General features: G+C 31.5%; 1 protein-coding gene across 3 annotated transcripts in view; it reads right to left on the reverse strand.

Annotated features, from left to right (window-relative positions):
• Positions 1-820: 820 nt before the first annotated feature.
• LOC142333862 (transmembrane protein 47) overlaps positions 821-16,400 on the reverse strand; it is a 145,651-nt gene continuing 130,071 nt past the window's right edge. Inside the window, exons 4-5 of one of the 3 annotated variants that reach the window (XM_075381429.1) lie at positions 9,688-9,750; positions 821-3,046 (exon numbers count right to left, since the gene is read on the reverse strand). In XM_075381429.1, coding sequence (XP_075237544.1) covers positions 2,904-3,046; positions 9,688-9,750 — 206 coding nt within the window. In that variant the 3' untranslated portion in view covers positions 821-2,903. The remainder of the gene's footprint in view (positions 3,047-9,687; positions 9,751-16,400) is intronic. The other 2 variants (XM_075381427.1, XM_075381428.1) reach the window with 2 other exon arrangements.

Here is a 16,400-nt window from a genome sequence, read left to right on the forward strand (position 1 = left end):
TTTTTAAGATTACGGTCGATTATAAAATTTGCTTTGATTTGTCACTGCAAAAGTTTATACTTTCCGGTTAAATATCATCACCGACTGGTGCCAATAAAAACACAATAAAAAGCTATTTGTTGCAAAATTTAAGTTATCAAGAAAAAAGTCATCGGATATTATACGTAATTTTTTTTAGCGATGATGAAAGTTTTAACGCTGATACACAACTTTCTAAATAAGCCGATTTTTAGAATTGTAAAAAAAAATTTTTTCTTCTTCTGGAGCAGGTTCAGTCGATAACATGAAAAAACATATACTGAAAATCACGCGTTTGATTTAAACTTAAAACTAATCGTAATTAACTGTTCATTAAATACACTCAATATTGTATAAAATCAACTATTTGAATTATATTGAACTGCCATTAGTATTAATCCAATTGCCATACAGCACACGTATGTGTGTGTGTACACACACAAACTCAAATATACACGCTTAACATAATTATTTTATTTAGTAAGTTATAAGAAGTTTAATAGATATATTGAAAACTGAAATAAACTATATTATTATAAATACAATTATATATTATACATAACATCTAATATATGAATTTATGTGTGTACATATGCAGATACAAACAAATAATAAATTCATTGATATTAGGTGCCTGTATTTATTTAAAATTATAAAAATTATTATTAGTATTATAACTGTAAGTAAAAATATTACTTATAAAATTATAAATTACAATTCATTTTGATCATTGATAATATATCATAGTAGTAGTTTGTTTAGTCATTCATTGCTATTAAAATAATAACAATTATTATTATTATTTATTGTTATGGTATTTTTAAATTGAAATTACATGAATCTTACATAACTGCGACTTGATCAAGAAATATACTTAGTGTATTTATTAATCTAAAATTTTCACCTATCAATGTTATTACTATTATTAATACGAATTTATGAATAATAAAGGAAGAGAATAATAGTGCAAATATTCCAAAAGTATGCTATTTATTTTTTGAAAACAGATACACACTAATTGCTTTTCTATAAACAACTAAAAAAGTATAAAGTTTTTAATTCTGATGTAGAAACTTCATTTTTTCCCACCAAACCCCAATAACTACATGAATACGTACAACTATAAATATTTATGTTATTACAATTTTTATTCCATTTACTGGAAAAAAAAACAACACAGAAATAGAAACATAAAATAAATTACTTCAGTTAAAAAATACTTTCCTTAAAAATTTTTCATTCTGGGTTTACGGTTCACAATACATATAAGAAACAAAGGGATTTATTTTAACTTAAAAAGCGCGTAATAAATATAGTTAATAATTTTCTTTTAATAATAGAAGTAATGTTCATAAACGGTATTTATAAAACAGGACTAAGATAGGAAAAGCAAAATTCTTTTATTGTACTATTGTTACACTCCATGTGCCTATAGCAGTACATCAGCGGAGGGGGGAATGGTTGGTTAGTAGTCGTTAAAATTGGTTTATCGACAAGAATATGAGAAGAACAATAACATTAATTTTCTATTAAAACACAATAAATAAATTGGAACAAACATAATATTAAACTAAAAAAAACGATTTAAGAAGATAAATTGTATCACAGGAATGAGGAAGTCAAAGCGTGTTTAATTCTATTCAAGTTACAAACTCTTCAGGTGATTATCGCTAAAGTGAATGGGTTCGACCAAAAAAGTGAACTAGCAGATTTTATTTAGCGTTTAGAACAACAGATGCATTTGATATACCTAAATATTAGATTTATTACTTGGGCAAAAATGACAGGAAGGGTAATGTCATCTCGAACTACAATCAAATATATATAGAACAAAATAAAATGTTAAAAAAAGACAGGACCCGGTTAAAACTACTGTACGCAACGGCACTCTCTTGAACAAATACTAAACAAGGGAATATACAATATATTCCGGAATTTGGATTCTTCTGGAAAAAAATATTTATGACTCTTTTCGATACAAATAGATAAATTTGCCGATATAATTCTAAGAAACAGATGCAGAATTAAAAGAAAAGCAAACACAATGTAACTGATCGGTAATGCTGAATTAAAAATAGATATATATAGATATGCACCCGAGGTAAAATTTCTTTTAGTTAATAAACAACCTTATTCTATCCGATACATGCACTGTGATTCATCGCAATCTTACCGCTGCTTTTAATATATTACCCGATCGTTACTTAATTGCAACACATAATATTTCTCTTTATCAAATTACAGTAATGTAACTTCATACAAAAGAAAACTTTAATCCAGGAGTACAGCGTACATTTTACTTTTTGATGAGTATGCTTTTTATATAACGCTATATAAATTCATGAGTAAGCTTGAATGAAACATTTTAGAATATTATATTATCCAAAATAATGTTCAACAATAAAACCAATTTGTAAAATAATTTTTACTTAAAAAGACAATTACAAACATCTTTTCTGCTTGCAAATTATGAAAACACAGCCTGTTAATCGATCCTGCCAAATTCATTAAGTCTTTAAATATTTTTAGAGAATTTTTGTTATTATACATTGCAGAGATTTTTTCCCGCTGTATACACACTCCTAAGAGCATTACTGTAACAATAATTAATAATAATTATTATTATTATTTAAAAAAAGATTATTACATCCATTCGTAAACTATTAAGTATTTTTTGTATATATATAAATGTTATTTAAGAATTACAATATATATATATTAGATGACATATGTTTACAGTATTTATATATATATTTATGTTATCGTCATGATATTGTCTTGAAATAGTCACTTTTTAATGCTGATGATGATGATAATGATGACAAGTATATAGCCACGCCTGCCCCGTAGTGCTACAGCACTACATCAGGCAGGGGGGCCGCGCACTAGGCCACAACTTTACGTTCTTTATAATAGATTTCTTCTGATTCCTTATCGCATAACAGAAGTACTACGGCGCCGAATAGAAATATTGCAGCGCCCCATCCGACGCCGTATGCCCAACCAAATTCCCATACGGTTCTGTTACCTATAAAAAAAAAATTATATTAATAATTACTTCTAGTATATGAGACTAAAATAAATTACTGCTATATTTGACCGGTCATAAATGAACCGTGAGACTTTTCATTGTCGGTGAGGGAGTCCTGTGTACATTAAAAAACCAGATAGCTATACTGGCACAGGGTGGATATATGTATAGATACAAAGAAATGATTCCTAAAAGGATCCAGCACTCTCTTAAGATATACTATTAAGGGTTCCGACTAATAACGATTGATATAACCTGAACATCACAAACTGGACGCTAATTTAATTTAACCTCCAATTACTGTGAGGCTCAAAGCAATGGAAAACTAGGGTTGTATCTTCAGAGAAATATTTTCCCTCGTGTCTTTACTTTAATAATTCCATCTCAAGTAAAATAGTCCTCCGATTGATCTCTAGGTACGGAACTAGTCACAACATTTTTTCAGTCGCAGTATGAAAATTTATATGTTTAAATCACAACATAAGATACATAATACAAAAAAAAAAAAATGTTCACAATAGGGCTATCAGTAATTGAAAACAACGAAAAAAGGTGGAAAAAATAGCAAAATTTTTATTAGCGAAGGAATTAAGGAATAACATAAAATCAATTAATGAAAGGGCAGGAGCAGAAATGAAAACGAATTGCATAGAAAAAGAATACAGTATTACACGCAACATGAGAGAAAAAAATTTATTCTAGATACATCTACAATAATGCATTTACACAGCAGAAGGTAAAAAAGCAAAAGAGATAGTCAAGATGTACCTATTTTAATGAAACGTGTAAAAGAAGATTAGAAACTGAGAACGCTGGCAGGCAGGAGTGTTCAACAGGACGTTAAAGATGAAAAGATAACAACCTAGGGAGACATGAGTTATGAGGAAAAAACAAAAAAAATGGATTCAGAATGATGGACTTTTGATATCAGAATCTTTTATATAAAAAAAAAATTATTAAGCACAAGACAGTAGGTGTAGGTGACACACAGTTAGAAATATTATCTTGATTAAAAAAAAACAGTTTACAAGTAATTCAGAATTTATAGAATTGAAGATGTTTAATTAAACAGAAAAACATGCAATTTTTACCGTACTTAAGACAATACAAGCAAATAAAGTTGCAGTTCTTCCTTTTGGGATCAAACCGCAATTACGTTAAATATTTTTCATATGCTACAATAAAGCGATTGTAATTGGATGTAATTCTTTTTTGTTGCTTACAAAATAAAGATAGAGTAAGCAAAAAGTTATGCAACACTGAATACAGTAATCAAAGAGAAGAGGGATATCTGTTTGTAAATTGGCATTAATGGGAGGTTTGGTAACACTAGACCTTTTAGCAATAATGTATACACAGCAACCAAATAATCTCTCCCTATGTTGTCTGTCAGTGGCAGGTGTTGTATAAAAAGGCTGTCATGTTTTTTCACAGTTGCAATGTGCATTTATTCTAAAATAAAGAGTTATTTTAAATCGCAGTAGTTTTTAAAGACTTTTCTGTAGCTTTTCATCTATCAAATCTACCAGATAAGTCAGCACGTAGCTTTTTTTGAGATAGAGTAGTTTAGTTGAACGAAAGCGGTCTGTTTGGCCAATAGTTTTAAATGACAAACGCTTAGAATGTTCCATACACCTTTGAATGAACACCTGAAAAGTCAATAAAAAGGCCTTTTCAGTAGATCAGAATGTCATACGTGAAGAAATAAAAATTATGCGGTACCATATTCTCATATTCAAAAATTACAAGAACACGATCACAAAAAAAACTCATTCTTGTTGATGCAGGTTCTTCCAATTCTTTTAACTTTCTGGATTCTGATGGTCCTCGACTGTTCATTTAGGCGGAAGAGTGTTTCTGTTGCATGTGCGGCTTCTTGTTTTATAAGCGTGTTGCATTTATGGATAAAACTTTTTTACTGTAGGTGTACCAGGTTAAATTTTGTGCAGATAGTTTGTTTATTCTAATTTGGATTGAGGTTTTTTCGTTTGGTAGTCTGTTATTATTTCTGACATATTTAAATTGGGTTAATATTTTGAATTTATTATCGTTTATGTTTATTTCTTTTAATTGTGTTTGTATTTGAGGCAAAATTTATTTGCAATGTTTTAAGTTCTAATATCTGTGATTTAGCTTCATCAATGTCATTTACTAACTATGCCAAGTCGTCGACGAAACCAGGGCAGTTATTTTGATTTTTGGGTGGCATTTTTTGAGCCATTTCCTCATTATCATTTCTAGACCACAGTTTTTTAACAGCGGTGAGAGTCCATCACCTCGGCGCAATCCTGTTTTGATCTCAACCGGTTCCGAGAGCTTGCCTCTGAATTTTACCTTCAACTTAGTGTTTGTGAAGGTCAGTTTTATTATGCTTATTAATTTGGTATGCAGTCCAAGGTAACTTACAATTTTTAGTAGGGATTCTCTGTGGATAGTCGTAAGCTTTCTTGAAATCTACAAATGTTATCACCATGTCTCTATTTCTTTTCCTGCTGTAATCTATTATTAGCTTGAGACTCATGATTTGGTCTGGAGAGCTCCTACCTGGTATTCTGCTGTCTTTCTCGAGTTGTAAACCAATCCTGATACAGTTGTTACCAAGGTGTTTATGAAGGGTGATTTTTCCTGCGAGTTTCCAGATCTCTACAGAAGACTGATATTCTCCCACTGCTTTTTAATTCTTCATCTCACCCAGTGTTTTGTAGACTTCTTTAACTGTGAGAGAGTTATTGTTTTCTGATGGTGTTGTTATTAGGATGCGATGTAGAAATTTAAAAGTTGTTTACAATTAAGGAATTTGCTGAAATATTAGCTAGGATTTTTGTCAATTGTTATGGGTCAGATTATGGTTCTCATCCTTCATTAGTATTGTTGGGGGGTTTGTATTTTTGGTTGTTTTTTGAAGGTTTTGTAGCAGTTTCTTGACTGTGTTTTGTTGAATTCTTCTATTGATTTCAGTGTCTCTTTTTATTTTCTTTAGGGTTTGGGTAGTTCTTTTCTTTGTTTTACTAGATTTTGGAAGGATGTTTCTGATATTTGGGATCGGTATAATAGCCTGCTTGATGTCTCTTCTCCACTCTTTCGTTGCATTCGTTGTTCTGCCGTCCGTTGATGTTTTTCATGGGGTTTTATTGAGCCCAATTCTTCAGCGATTTGTTTAAGGTTGTTGACTAGATCTTCAAATTTACAGTGAATGTTATTTTTTTTGTAATTTTCATTTTTGATTGATTTGAGTAGGGTCTATTTTTTTTTTAGTTTTAGGTGCTAGGTTTGTTGCTTCCTTTGCGAAGTGAATTTAATTTTAATTTTGACTACATAGTTATCCGAGTATGTGTCTACTCCTCAGAGTACTTTTACATTGTAGATTTCTTTAAGGTGGTGTTTGTCCATGACAACATGATCTAGTTGCTATTTAGTGTGTTCCAGATTTTGAGGTATCCTCTTCAAATATGTGATCTTCAAATATTTTGAGATTACGCTGTGGTTTCTGCAGAAATCGATGCCTCTGTTCATATTCAATTGTTCTTTTTTGGGCAGGCCATATTCCGATGATGTGTGGTATCTTCTTTCTTGCTTAATTCAGTGTTGAAGTATCGGATTAATTGTTTAAAGTGATTTTTTTGGATGTTATTTATGGCTTTTTTACAATCTTTTGAAGATTTGTTTTTATTATTAATGGGGGTGTGGGCGTTTATTATGGTATAGATTTTATAAGATGCTTTTAGGGTGAGTGTTGAGATTCTTGGGGATTGTGACTTGAATTCTTCTACGGAGTTTATTATTTTGAGAGTGACCAAAAAACCTGTTCCAAACTGTGGGACACTTTTCATCACTCTCTTCCCAAATATACCTTTGTGTAGCCTACATCCTTGTGATTTCATGGCATCCTGGTCAGTTTTTCTTATTTCTTATGATGAGAATTTTGTTTTGGTCCATTAGGTCAGTTACTATTTTTATTTTACCAGTCTGCATGAGCGAGTTTACTTTGTGTGGAAATGTAGGCGATTTTCTTCGGTTTGATTTTGAATTTTGTATTGGTTTTGTTTGTGTGTGTGGTGTTAGGGCATTCCAATGCTTCCGATCGCATGTTATCATCTAAGTGGCAGCCAACTATATTCAAGTGCTGTCTTCTCTAAACTCTGCTGTTGCTTGGTTGTCAGCGGACCATTCCTTAAAAGAACTTTATGGTTGAATGTCAAGATGTCACGTGTGGTGGGACTAGATCCTGAGTTACAACTCTAGATGTGATCTAGTGAGGCGATAGAAAGTTGATGATAGATAAAGTTTATTTAGATTCAGTACACTGGACAAATTTCTCCTATTTGTTCTAGATATATCCAGGTGATCCTCATGGAGGCTCAATGTGACTTTTGTTAAAGTTATTATTTTGGAGAAAAGTTAAAAAATCCAATCCTAAACGTTGTGTCCAAAAGACTCATTACTGTAAACGTTTTATGTATTTAGTTGGCAGCAATATTTGAATCTGGGTTAACTATATTAACCACAAGGCATGCTTTCTTCTAAGCGACTATGCGAACAGTCAGAATAACTGACATCAGAGAACCACTCATGTTTTCTACAAGATTATATTACATTCAGAAAAAATCAGCGTTGGGTATGCAATTTCACAGAAGAGAATATACAGTCCAATATTTTTTATGGAAACAATAACATCTGAACACTACCAGATCATAACTTACAGTACTGTAAGACAGCGCAACAGCCACACAGTGAATAACACAATGTCGCTGTTATAGGAGTTCTTCAGGGAAAAAGTCATTTCCTGTGGCCTAGGTCACCAGATTTATCTCCCAAGGATTTTTTCTTTAGGGTTATTTAGAAGGAAAAGAGTCCAGACATAATCCTCACATAATCGATCTATTCAAACAGTTTATCAAAGTTGAAATATCCCATATCAGCATTTCAACCATTAAAAAAGCAGCTTCTAACACGAAGGAATGTGTTGTTGTATAACAACAAATGGAGGGCATTTCAAACATTTATTACAACAAAATTACTGTAAGTTATAAAATTATTTCTTAATATTCAATAAAGCTTTTTCATATATCGGTTTCCATGTATGTTTTTTGTTTTTTTCCATAAGGGTTGCAAAAGTATATATGTATGAACCACTGGGCTATTGGTAAGCTTATCAGGCCAGTGCTTTTTTATTTTTATACAATATTACATATACCAATTTCCCTTACACCCATATGATAGTTTTGTTAAAAAAAGTTCTACGGTTAAAGAAACTGGCAGTTTTCATTGTTTATGCATTCTGGTGTGCATATTATGTTATCTTATATATTTTATTTACCATTAGTTTGCTTACTTTCACAGTTCACTTCTGCAGTTCTGTGTAAAATTAAAATTTTTTAAAGACAAGTATGTGAAAAATGGCTTTGCTTGACAATAATAATCACAACCGTTGACTATTTTCTCGTGTAATATGATGAAAGATACACACAGGGGTGTTGATATTTTATATTTCTCAAGCAAACTCAGGCATTGGATTGGATTAGTTTAGTACTGTCACTTGGAAAGGTTTATTTTAAATGCTACTGTTAGTACAGTCCATGGATAACTCAAGCCAGAAATTATTTTATTTTTTTTGGAAGTACTCATTTCGTCCTCGTGGTTTCCGTATTTCTTAAATTTTCTCTTTTCTTTCATACAAAAAAAATATTATTTTGACCGCGCTGATTAGATGCTGACCTAAAATATAATTACTGAATACAAGTCTAGTATTAATAATTTATTTTCTTAATAAAAATTTTACTTCAAACAAATAAAAAAAAAACAATAACACTATTAATTAAATTACAATATGATACAGAGGTAATCTGTGAAAAAAGGTAATTCACTATAATGGGTATTAACGAGTTGTACCAGTTTACTTACGGCTCGGGCAAAGAAAATACACTTGTCCTGCAATGCACTGAATGTGTCAATAAAGTACAGGAATCATTAAATAATTTTTCAACAGTTAAACAAAAAATTAAATTTAGCAAATGCTCCAAATTAAATTGAGCATTTATTAAATTTAATTTTTTAACCACCACACACAACCTAGAGACCACCACAACTCGAGCGACTGAGCCAGAGCAGGTAAAAAATTTTAAATGGAAAAGATAGTCATGACAAATCGATTTATAGGTGACCAAAATGAAAGATTTTGACAATTCTAACCAAAATGGAGGCAGTTCAATGTTTTTTCATGATAGTTTCAAAAGAGGTTTCTGATCTTAACTCATTTCTGCTTCACATAAAATACTAATAACAAATATAATTTAAACAATGTACCTAACTTGAAACAATCTACTGTTTGGTACGAGACTGCTACTTCATGTGTAATGTAAGCCATACTTGAAACGAGTGTAAAATATTAAATGGTCATCATTTTTGGTTAAGACTGACACAGCCCATTCTTTATATCTTAAGTTTTGTTTTTCAATGGTCTTTAAAATGATGTGTAACAAACCAACCCTTCCATTTCAAAATTTTTAGTCCTTCGTGAGTGAGGGGTGTCATCACCCTCACTCACATAATCAGTTTGACTAGTGAAATTAACTTTTAAAATCAAATCGGTACTACACAAAATACACTGTTCATTTAAGAATAGAACAATTAAAACATACCTTCATTTAGTTCATTTGCAAAACAAACAGGATAAACCACTAACGCTAGAAGAACTGATATCACTGTAACAAAAAATGTAAGAGGCTAGGTTATTCCACAGAACTATAAAAATAAATAAGATACTTAAAATACATAAATAAAATTAAAAATAATTACTTTCTTATCTGTTAACTAAATAGATTATACAACACATTGTTATACTATATGTTATATTCTCAAACAAGATGGGTAATGAGTAAAGACCTCACCTATGAGAGTTGTCTGAAAAGTTTTGAGCTTCAACATGAAGATGGCAGCACTCGTCAACAATAATTAGGGCATGTATTTGTGCATGTGTTGAAAGGTACTTACTAAAACTTCAGCTTTTGGATGCTCAGCTGTTTGATAATCGCTTAAGTAAGTCATTACATTTTTGTAAAAATGGAAAAAATTGAATATTATGCAGTGATTAAATACTTGCATTTGAAAGGCAATATGCCTATGCAAATTAAAACCGAGTCCCTCCGACTCTGTTTCATCATTTGCCACCGTGAAAAGATGGACAGCTGAATTTAAACACGGTTGTACCAGCTTTTTTTTTTTTTACCTCCGGATCCACCGTTAGGCATTCTTCAGAGGATGAGATGAATGATTTGTAGCGTGTGTGAAAATGCCATGCCTGACCGGGATTTGAACCCGCGACCTCCGGATGAAAGGCAGAGACGCTACCGCTCGTGCCACGGAGGCTGGCTGGTCGTACCAGCTTGGTTGATTTTAAGTGTTCGGGATGGCCAAAAACTGCAACCACCGCCGATATCATCGAAAAAATCACCAAACTGGTGAACTGGAGGACCAACAAATTAAGGTTAGAGTTAGCAGAGGCTATGAGCATATCAAAAGAATGTGTTTGTCATATATTAACTGAAGAATTGGGTATAAATAAGCTATCCGCACGTTGCGTGTTGCGTTTGCTCACTTTTGACCAAAAACGCATTTGAATGAACATTTCCAAGGTCCTGCTGGAGCAGTTTAAGCAGAACAAGTCAGATTTTTTGCGTTGATTCATAACTGTAGATGTAATATGGATCTACCATTACAATTCTGAGACAAAACAACAGTTAAAACAGTGGACTGCAAAGGGTGAACCTGCTCCGAAAAAGGCGAAGACAATTCCATCGGCTGGGAAGGTGATGACAACTTTTTTTGGGATAGCAATGAAATATTGTTTATAGATTATCTTCATAAAGGTAAAACAATAATGGGACAGTATTACGCATCGTTACTTGACAATCTGATGACAGAAATTGCAAAAAAAAACCCATATTTGAAGAAAAAAAAATTTTCCATCAGGAAAATGTGCTTGCTCACACTTCGACAGTCGCCATGGCTAAAATTCATGAATTGTACTTTGAATTGGTTGACCGCTCACTGTATTCACCAGATTTGGCCCCGAGTGACTTTTTCTTGTTTCCTAATCTTAAAGTTTCACTCGGAGGAAAGAGATTTTTATCAGAGGAGGTGGTTATCGCATACATAAATGCCTATTTTGCGGAGAAAGATGCCAACTACATTTTGGAAGGGTTAAAGAGATTAAAGTACCTTACAGTAACTTATCTTAGTAAGAAAGTAAGAGATTAAAGACTGTAAAAAGTGTATCGACTTGAAAGGAGACTTTGTTGAAAAATAAAACTATATTTGACAGAAATAAGTCTTTCTATGTTAGACTCAAATCTTTTCAGACAACTCTCGTAATTATAGTCAACAAAATGAAAGGGGTAGGCTGCAGAATATCAGACAAAGTGCCAATAATCCTTTTGTATAATTGGTGTAAACATTTCTGAATTTTCATAAGCTGTGTCATTTAAAACCTATTTCATGTTTTTCACTGTCAAAATTAGCTGAAAATTGATTAAAAATTATATAAATATTATGTAAATTTTTTATATAAAATTTTGAGATATGTCAGCACAATTACAATGCTATATTTCAATTTTTATAGTTTTTAACATCGTTTAACGTGCTGGCTTCAGTTTTTTAATGCGTATAATTTTTCCATGCATTACAGGTCCCTGCTGTCCAATATTATTATTGTTTTAGTGCATTAAAGGATACCCATATCTTATAAGCTTCTGATTCTTCTAACTCTGCCTGTCAGAACTATTTGTAAATTCTACCCACCATAAATAAATAAATAAATGTTTATTTATAAAATGTATAAATGTTTATTTATTAATAGAGTAAATAAGTTTTTATTTTAATTCTTCTGACGTTAGAATGAATCTTTATAATTATTCAGTACAACATAAGAAAATAAATGAAAAGTATAGATGAGAATACACCTGCCACGTAAGGGGCATTGGGAGCAGAGTAGGTTGCCTCTCTCTGTAAATTCTTGTACAGAACATATGTAACCGGTAACATGAATCAACAAGTTAAAAAGAATGTAAGGTCATGGGCAAAACAGCAAACTACCCGATAGACTGTTTGTTTTCTTCCTTCTTTCTCTTCACCCCTTTATTATGAATTCTGCGGGTACAGGTTTAATTTACTAGGTTCTTCACGTTCTTTGTGCCAAAAATGTCAGGACTTCGATGCAATCTCTGGAATTTAAAACTGTCTGTGGTCCTGTGCTCAGGAAATCTTAATTTCTTATCCGATAGCTGAAATGCCAAGCGAGGAAAAGTGGCCTTCCTAATCCCCGCTAAAAATTACCGGTAAAATCTTTCAGTAAATCGTTTTTAGCCAAGTTAAACTAAAATATTCACTAAAAAAATTAAACAAACAGCCAGTCAAATGATGTAGTAGTTATTATATTGGATTTCAGATCATTTGTTCACCGGTTTGATTCCCGTATGGGTCTGGCATATTTATTATAGCTATCATTTCATTCATCTCATCTTTAAAAAAAACCTGTTTCTTTTTTTCTATACATTTGATAATATAAATTTTCTCTGTTCTTAGACCTGCTTTACATATCTGTAATCTGCTCACTCATTTTCTATGATAACTTAATTTTATTACAGTCTGTACGCACATAAAGCTAGACTTTTCAATCAGGAAAGATATTTATTAAGTGATTCATCAGTAAGTCAATTAATGTGTGTAAATCGATAAACATTTTCTCTTTAGTTTATATGTTTAATTTTAATATGTATTAAGCAAAAACACCTCTGAATAATAAATTTTTCTTTAATCAAAAAATATAATTTATCATATTTAAACAGTTCAAAAATAAAATAATGAAATCGATGTTATGTTAATAATAGAAAAAATTACTGTATTTTACTCAAAGAATGAATAACCCTTTAAGTTTGATAAGACAAGCGGTATAAATTTAATGATGACTGGAACAATCCTGTGACCCAATATTTGGATTGTGTCTGAAAATTTTCTGTTAATATATATGGTATATATGGTTGTAAGACACGGTTTTTTGAATGTCTTCAATGTTGTCAAAAATGTCCTCTTGATGGTAATTTAATTTTGGAAAATGGAAATAATTGCAGGAAGATGATTCTAAATAATAGGGTGGATTGAATCCTGCACACTTGTTAACGGCAAAAATTCTAAAGAATTCATCCAATTTTGACATTAAATAAGCCAGTGTGAAATAAGAAGACACTGTGAATCCTCTTTCATAAATATTTTATAACATTCAAATGAAAATCTCTAGTGAAATTCATGGTGAATTTCCATTATACATACATATCTAAAGCACCATCCTTTTCTTGATATTCTGAAAAGAAATTTCTAATCTTTCGGTGATCCTAATGACTACTGTTCAGTACTTTGATGTTTAATCATAGGATTACACTGAAGACATTATGTTTCACCTTCTGTTATAACTGAATTCAAGAATTTTTTATATCTACAAGTCAACTGAAGAAAATCTTTAGTATGTTATGTATAAGTCATGTATTTGATCCCATTTGACAAGAAATGTGACGCTAACTAAGGAAGTGACTGTGTTCTTATACTGGAATCTTCCACTGGTGTTTAAATTGTCTTTCTATAAATCATTTACAATTATTCTCAGTCACAATGATCTTCTTGAATAATTTGGGATTGATATTGTCGTTATTAATTGAAGTCAGTTCTTCAGGTCTTGTCTTCATGAAACTTTCCTTAATGGTTTTGAACTGTGTAAATATCTGAACAGATAAATATGTAACCCCATACATTTGTTTCATTAACTACATCTAATATTGCATGCACTTTTCTCCAGACTGTAAAACATAAACTAAAATTTACTGTTCCGTGGCGGAAATCGAACAAGATTTTTCCAGTACCACGTATAACATGATGCCGTCTAATATCAAAATTATTAACTCGGAGAAGCACAATTGAATAAATAAGTAAATCCTTTGTGTAATTTATGAAATTGGGAAAATAACCTCAAGTTCAAAAAAAAAAAAAAAAATGTGTAATTGTTACCATAAAAAACCAGAAGGTTTCAGATAGCTGATACATAGCATATATCAATGTAATATTTCCTCTACCACGAACAACATTTAGGAAGTTTACAAATACAAAAAAAATTTCACCCGGTAGAAGGTGGACTGGATGAAGATCAGTATTTTCCAGAAAGAGTATCAATACAATAGAGATCATTCTGGTCCTCCCCAGACTAATTTTGGAAGGTAAGCGTAAAAAGAATAAACATTTAATCGACTGTTGAATTGAAGAATATATCTGATAATGTAAGATTTAATATCTTAACCCTAGAATGCTATTTTACTTTTGTTTCCTCACTCCATCTGCTTGTTGTATCTTTCTCCCACCACAAATTTTTTCCTTGATTAGTTCTGTATGAGTTGATGGAGAACAAAGTCCATAGTACACATGTAAAGGTGAGTAAACTAAATATTTTATAAAGTCTGCACATCTTGTAGACAGTAATACATGTAAATGTACTTACGTCTGTCAGATGTCAGTACATCTAACAAACCCGACTTTTTAACTGTCAGTACAGTTACAAAGTTGGGTTTTTTAAGGTGTTATCAACATTTGGTCAGTTATTTCCATTGTTAATATTTATAAACGAGCCGACAATAATTAATGGCGAAATATTAATTTGTTCTGTTTTTAACACAAGAGTACTACAGCACACTGTCCTGATTTAAAAGATAATTGAGAGATTATCTTTTGATAATCATTACGAATGTAACAGTTAACTACTACAAAATGCTTTTTGTTTATTTTATCAGGGTAAAAAAGGAAAATGGCCTCAAGTTCAGCAATGACCGAGCAAGAGATTCTTGCAGTTTTATGAGAACAACTAGATGAGATACATTCAAAGATGATGATGAAGAAGAAGTGGATTTTGTAGAAGAATTTTTTTCGGATAATTCCAATCTTGATCCGAATTATGATCCAGATCAAGAACCCGTGGAATGCGATACTGAAGATGAAGCAGAAAATGTTATGCATGAAAATATACAAAACTCAGAAAAAGTATCAAATCTTCCTGACATAAATGAGAAAGTAAAAGAAAAGAACTGACGCAAGAGAGGACAAAACCAAAAAACATCTACGCATTGAAAACAAAGGTGAAATTTTAAAAATTGATGGTGATAAGGTCATGGGAAAAAATGGGACATGAGAATGAGCCACAGAACCTCTAAAAGAACAGAAAAACACAAAAATTTCAACAACAAAAAAATTGTTCACAGGCCACGTACTAAAAATATTGCACAGGATGTCCGTGATCCCTTAGAATACTTCAAACTATTCTTTAGTTAAAATATTTTGCAAACCATTTTATTACATACAAATGAAGAAATAAGCCACCAGCAAGTAAATAATTTGGATCTGAGTCGTTCTGCTTTACAAAATCTTGCTATGGAAGAGCTTGAAGCAGTTTTTGGACTCATCATTTTAACTGGAACCATGAAAAATAATCACTCGCCAACAAAAATTATTTTCGATAGTACTCAATGAGGTGATAAATATCAAAGCACCACATCATGGTTTCAGTTTAATTTTTTAATAAATTCTGATTGGGAAAAACAGAGATCAACGAGTATAATCAATACTTGCTCCTGTCAAAGATTTATGGGATGCGATCATAAACAATTGTAAATCACGTTACAAACAGTGGATCAATTTGACAATAGATAAACAGTTGGTTGGAGTCAGAGGAATGTGTCCCTTTCGAATGTATCTTCCACGCAAATCTGATAAATACGGCATAAAAATTGTAATTATATGTGATAAATCAACTAAATATATGATGGACGCTATACCCTACCTAGGCAAAAGAACTATGCCAGTGGAAGAATTTTTTGTTGAACGACTAGTCGAAGAATTCAAAGGATCAAGATGGAATATAACCACAGATAATTGGTTTGTTTATGACCATTCCGTTAGCGATGAACCTTCTTAATCTATACAATTTAACTACAGTTGAGACTATCAAATGAAACAAACCTTAGTTTCCATATGAGTTCATAGATCCTTTTTACAAAAATCGTGGAATCGGATCATCAACTTTTCTTTTCAACCCAGATTTAACAGCAGTCTAATACATACCAAAAAAAAAGAAAAATTGTAACACTGACACTGATATCTACTGTACATGCTAACTTCATAAATAAAAAAAAAAAAAAAACCTGATGTAATTTCCACATACAATTCCACAAAAGGAGCTGCGATACCTTTGACCAGCTCGTCCAAGTATGAATTGTAGAAGGAAGACCAAATCGTGGTCAATGACATTTTTTTACAATATGCT

Source organism: Lycorma delicatula, chromosome 13, assembly GCF_047948215.1.
Source record: "Lycorma delicatula isolate Av1 chromosome 13, ASM4794821v1, whole genome shotgun sequence".
Lineage (NCBI taxonomy): Eukaryota > Metazoa > Arthropoda > Insecta > Hemiptera > Fulgoridae > Lycorma > Lycorma delicatula.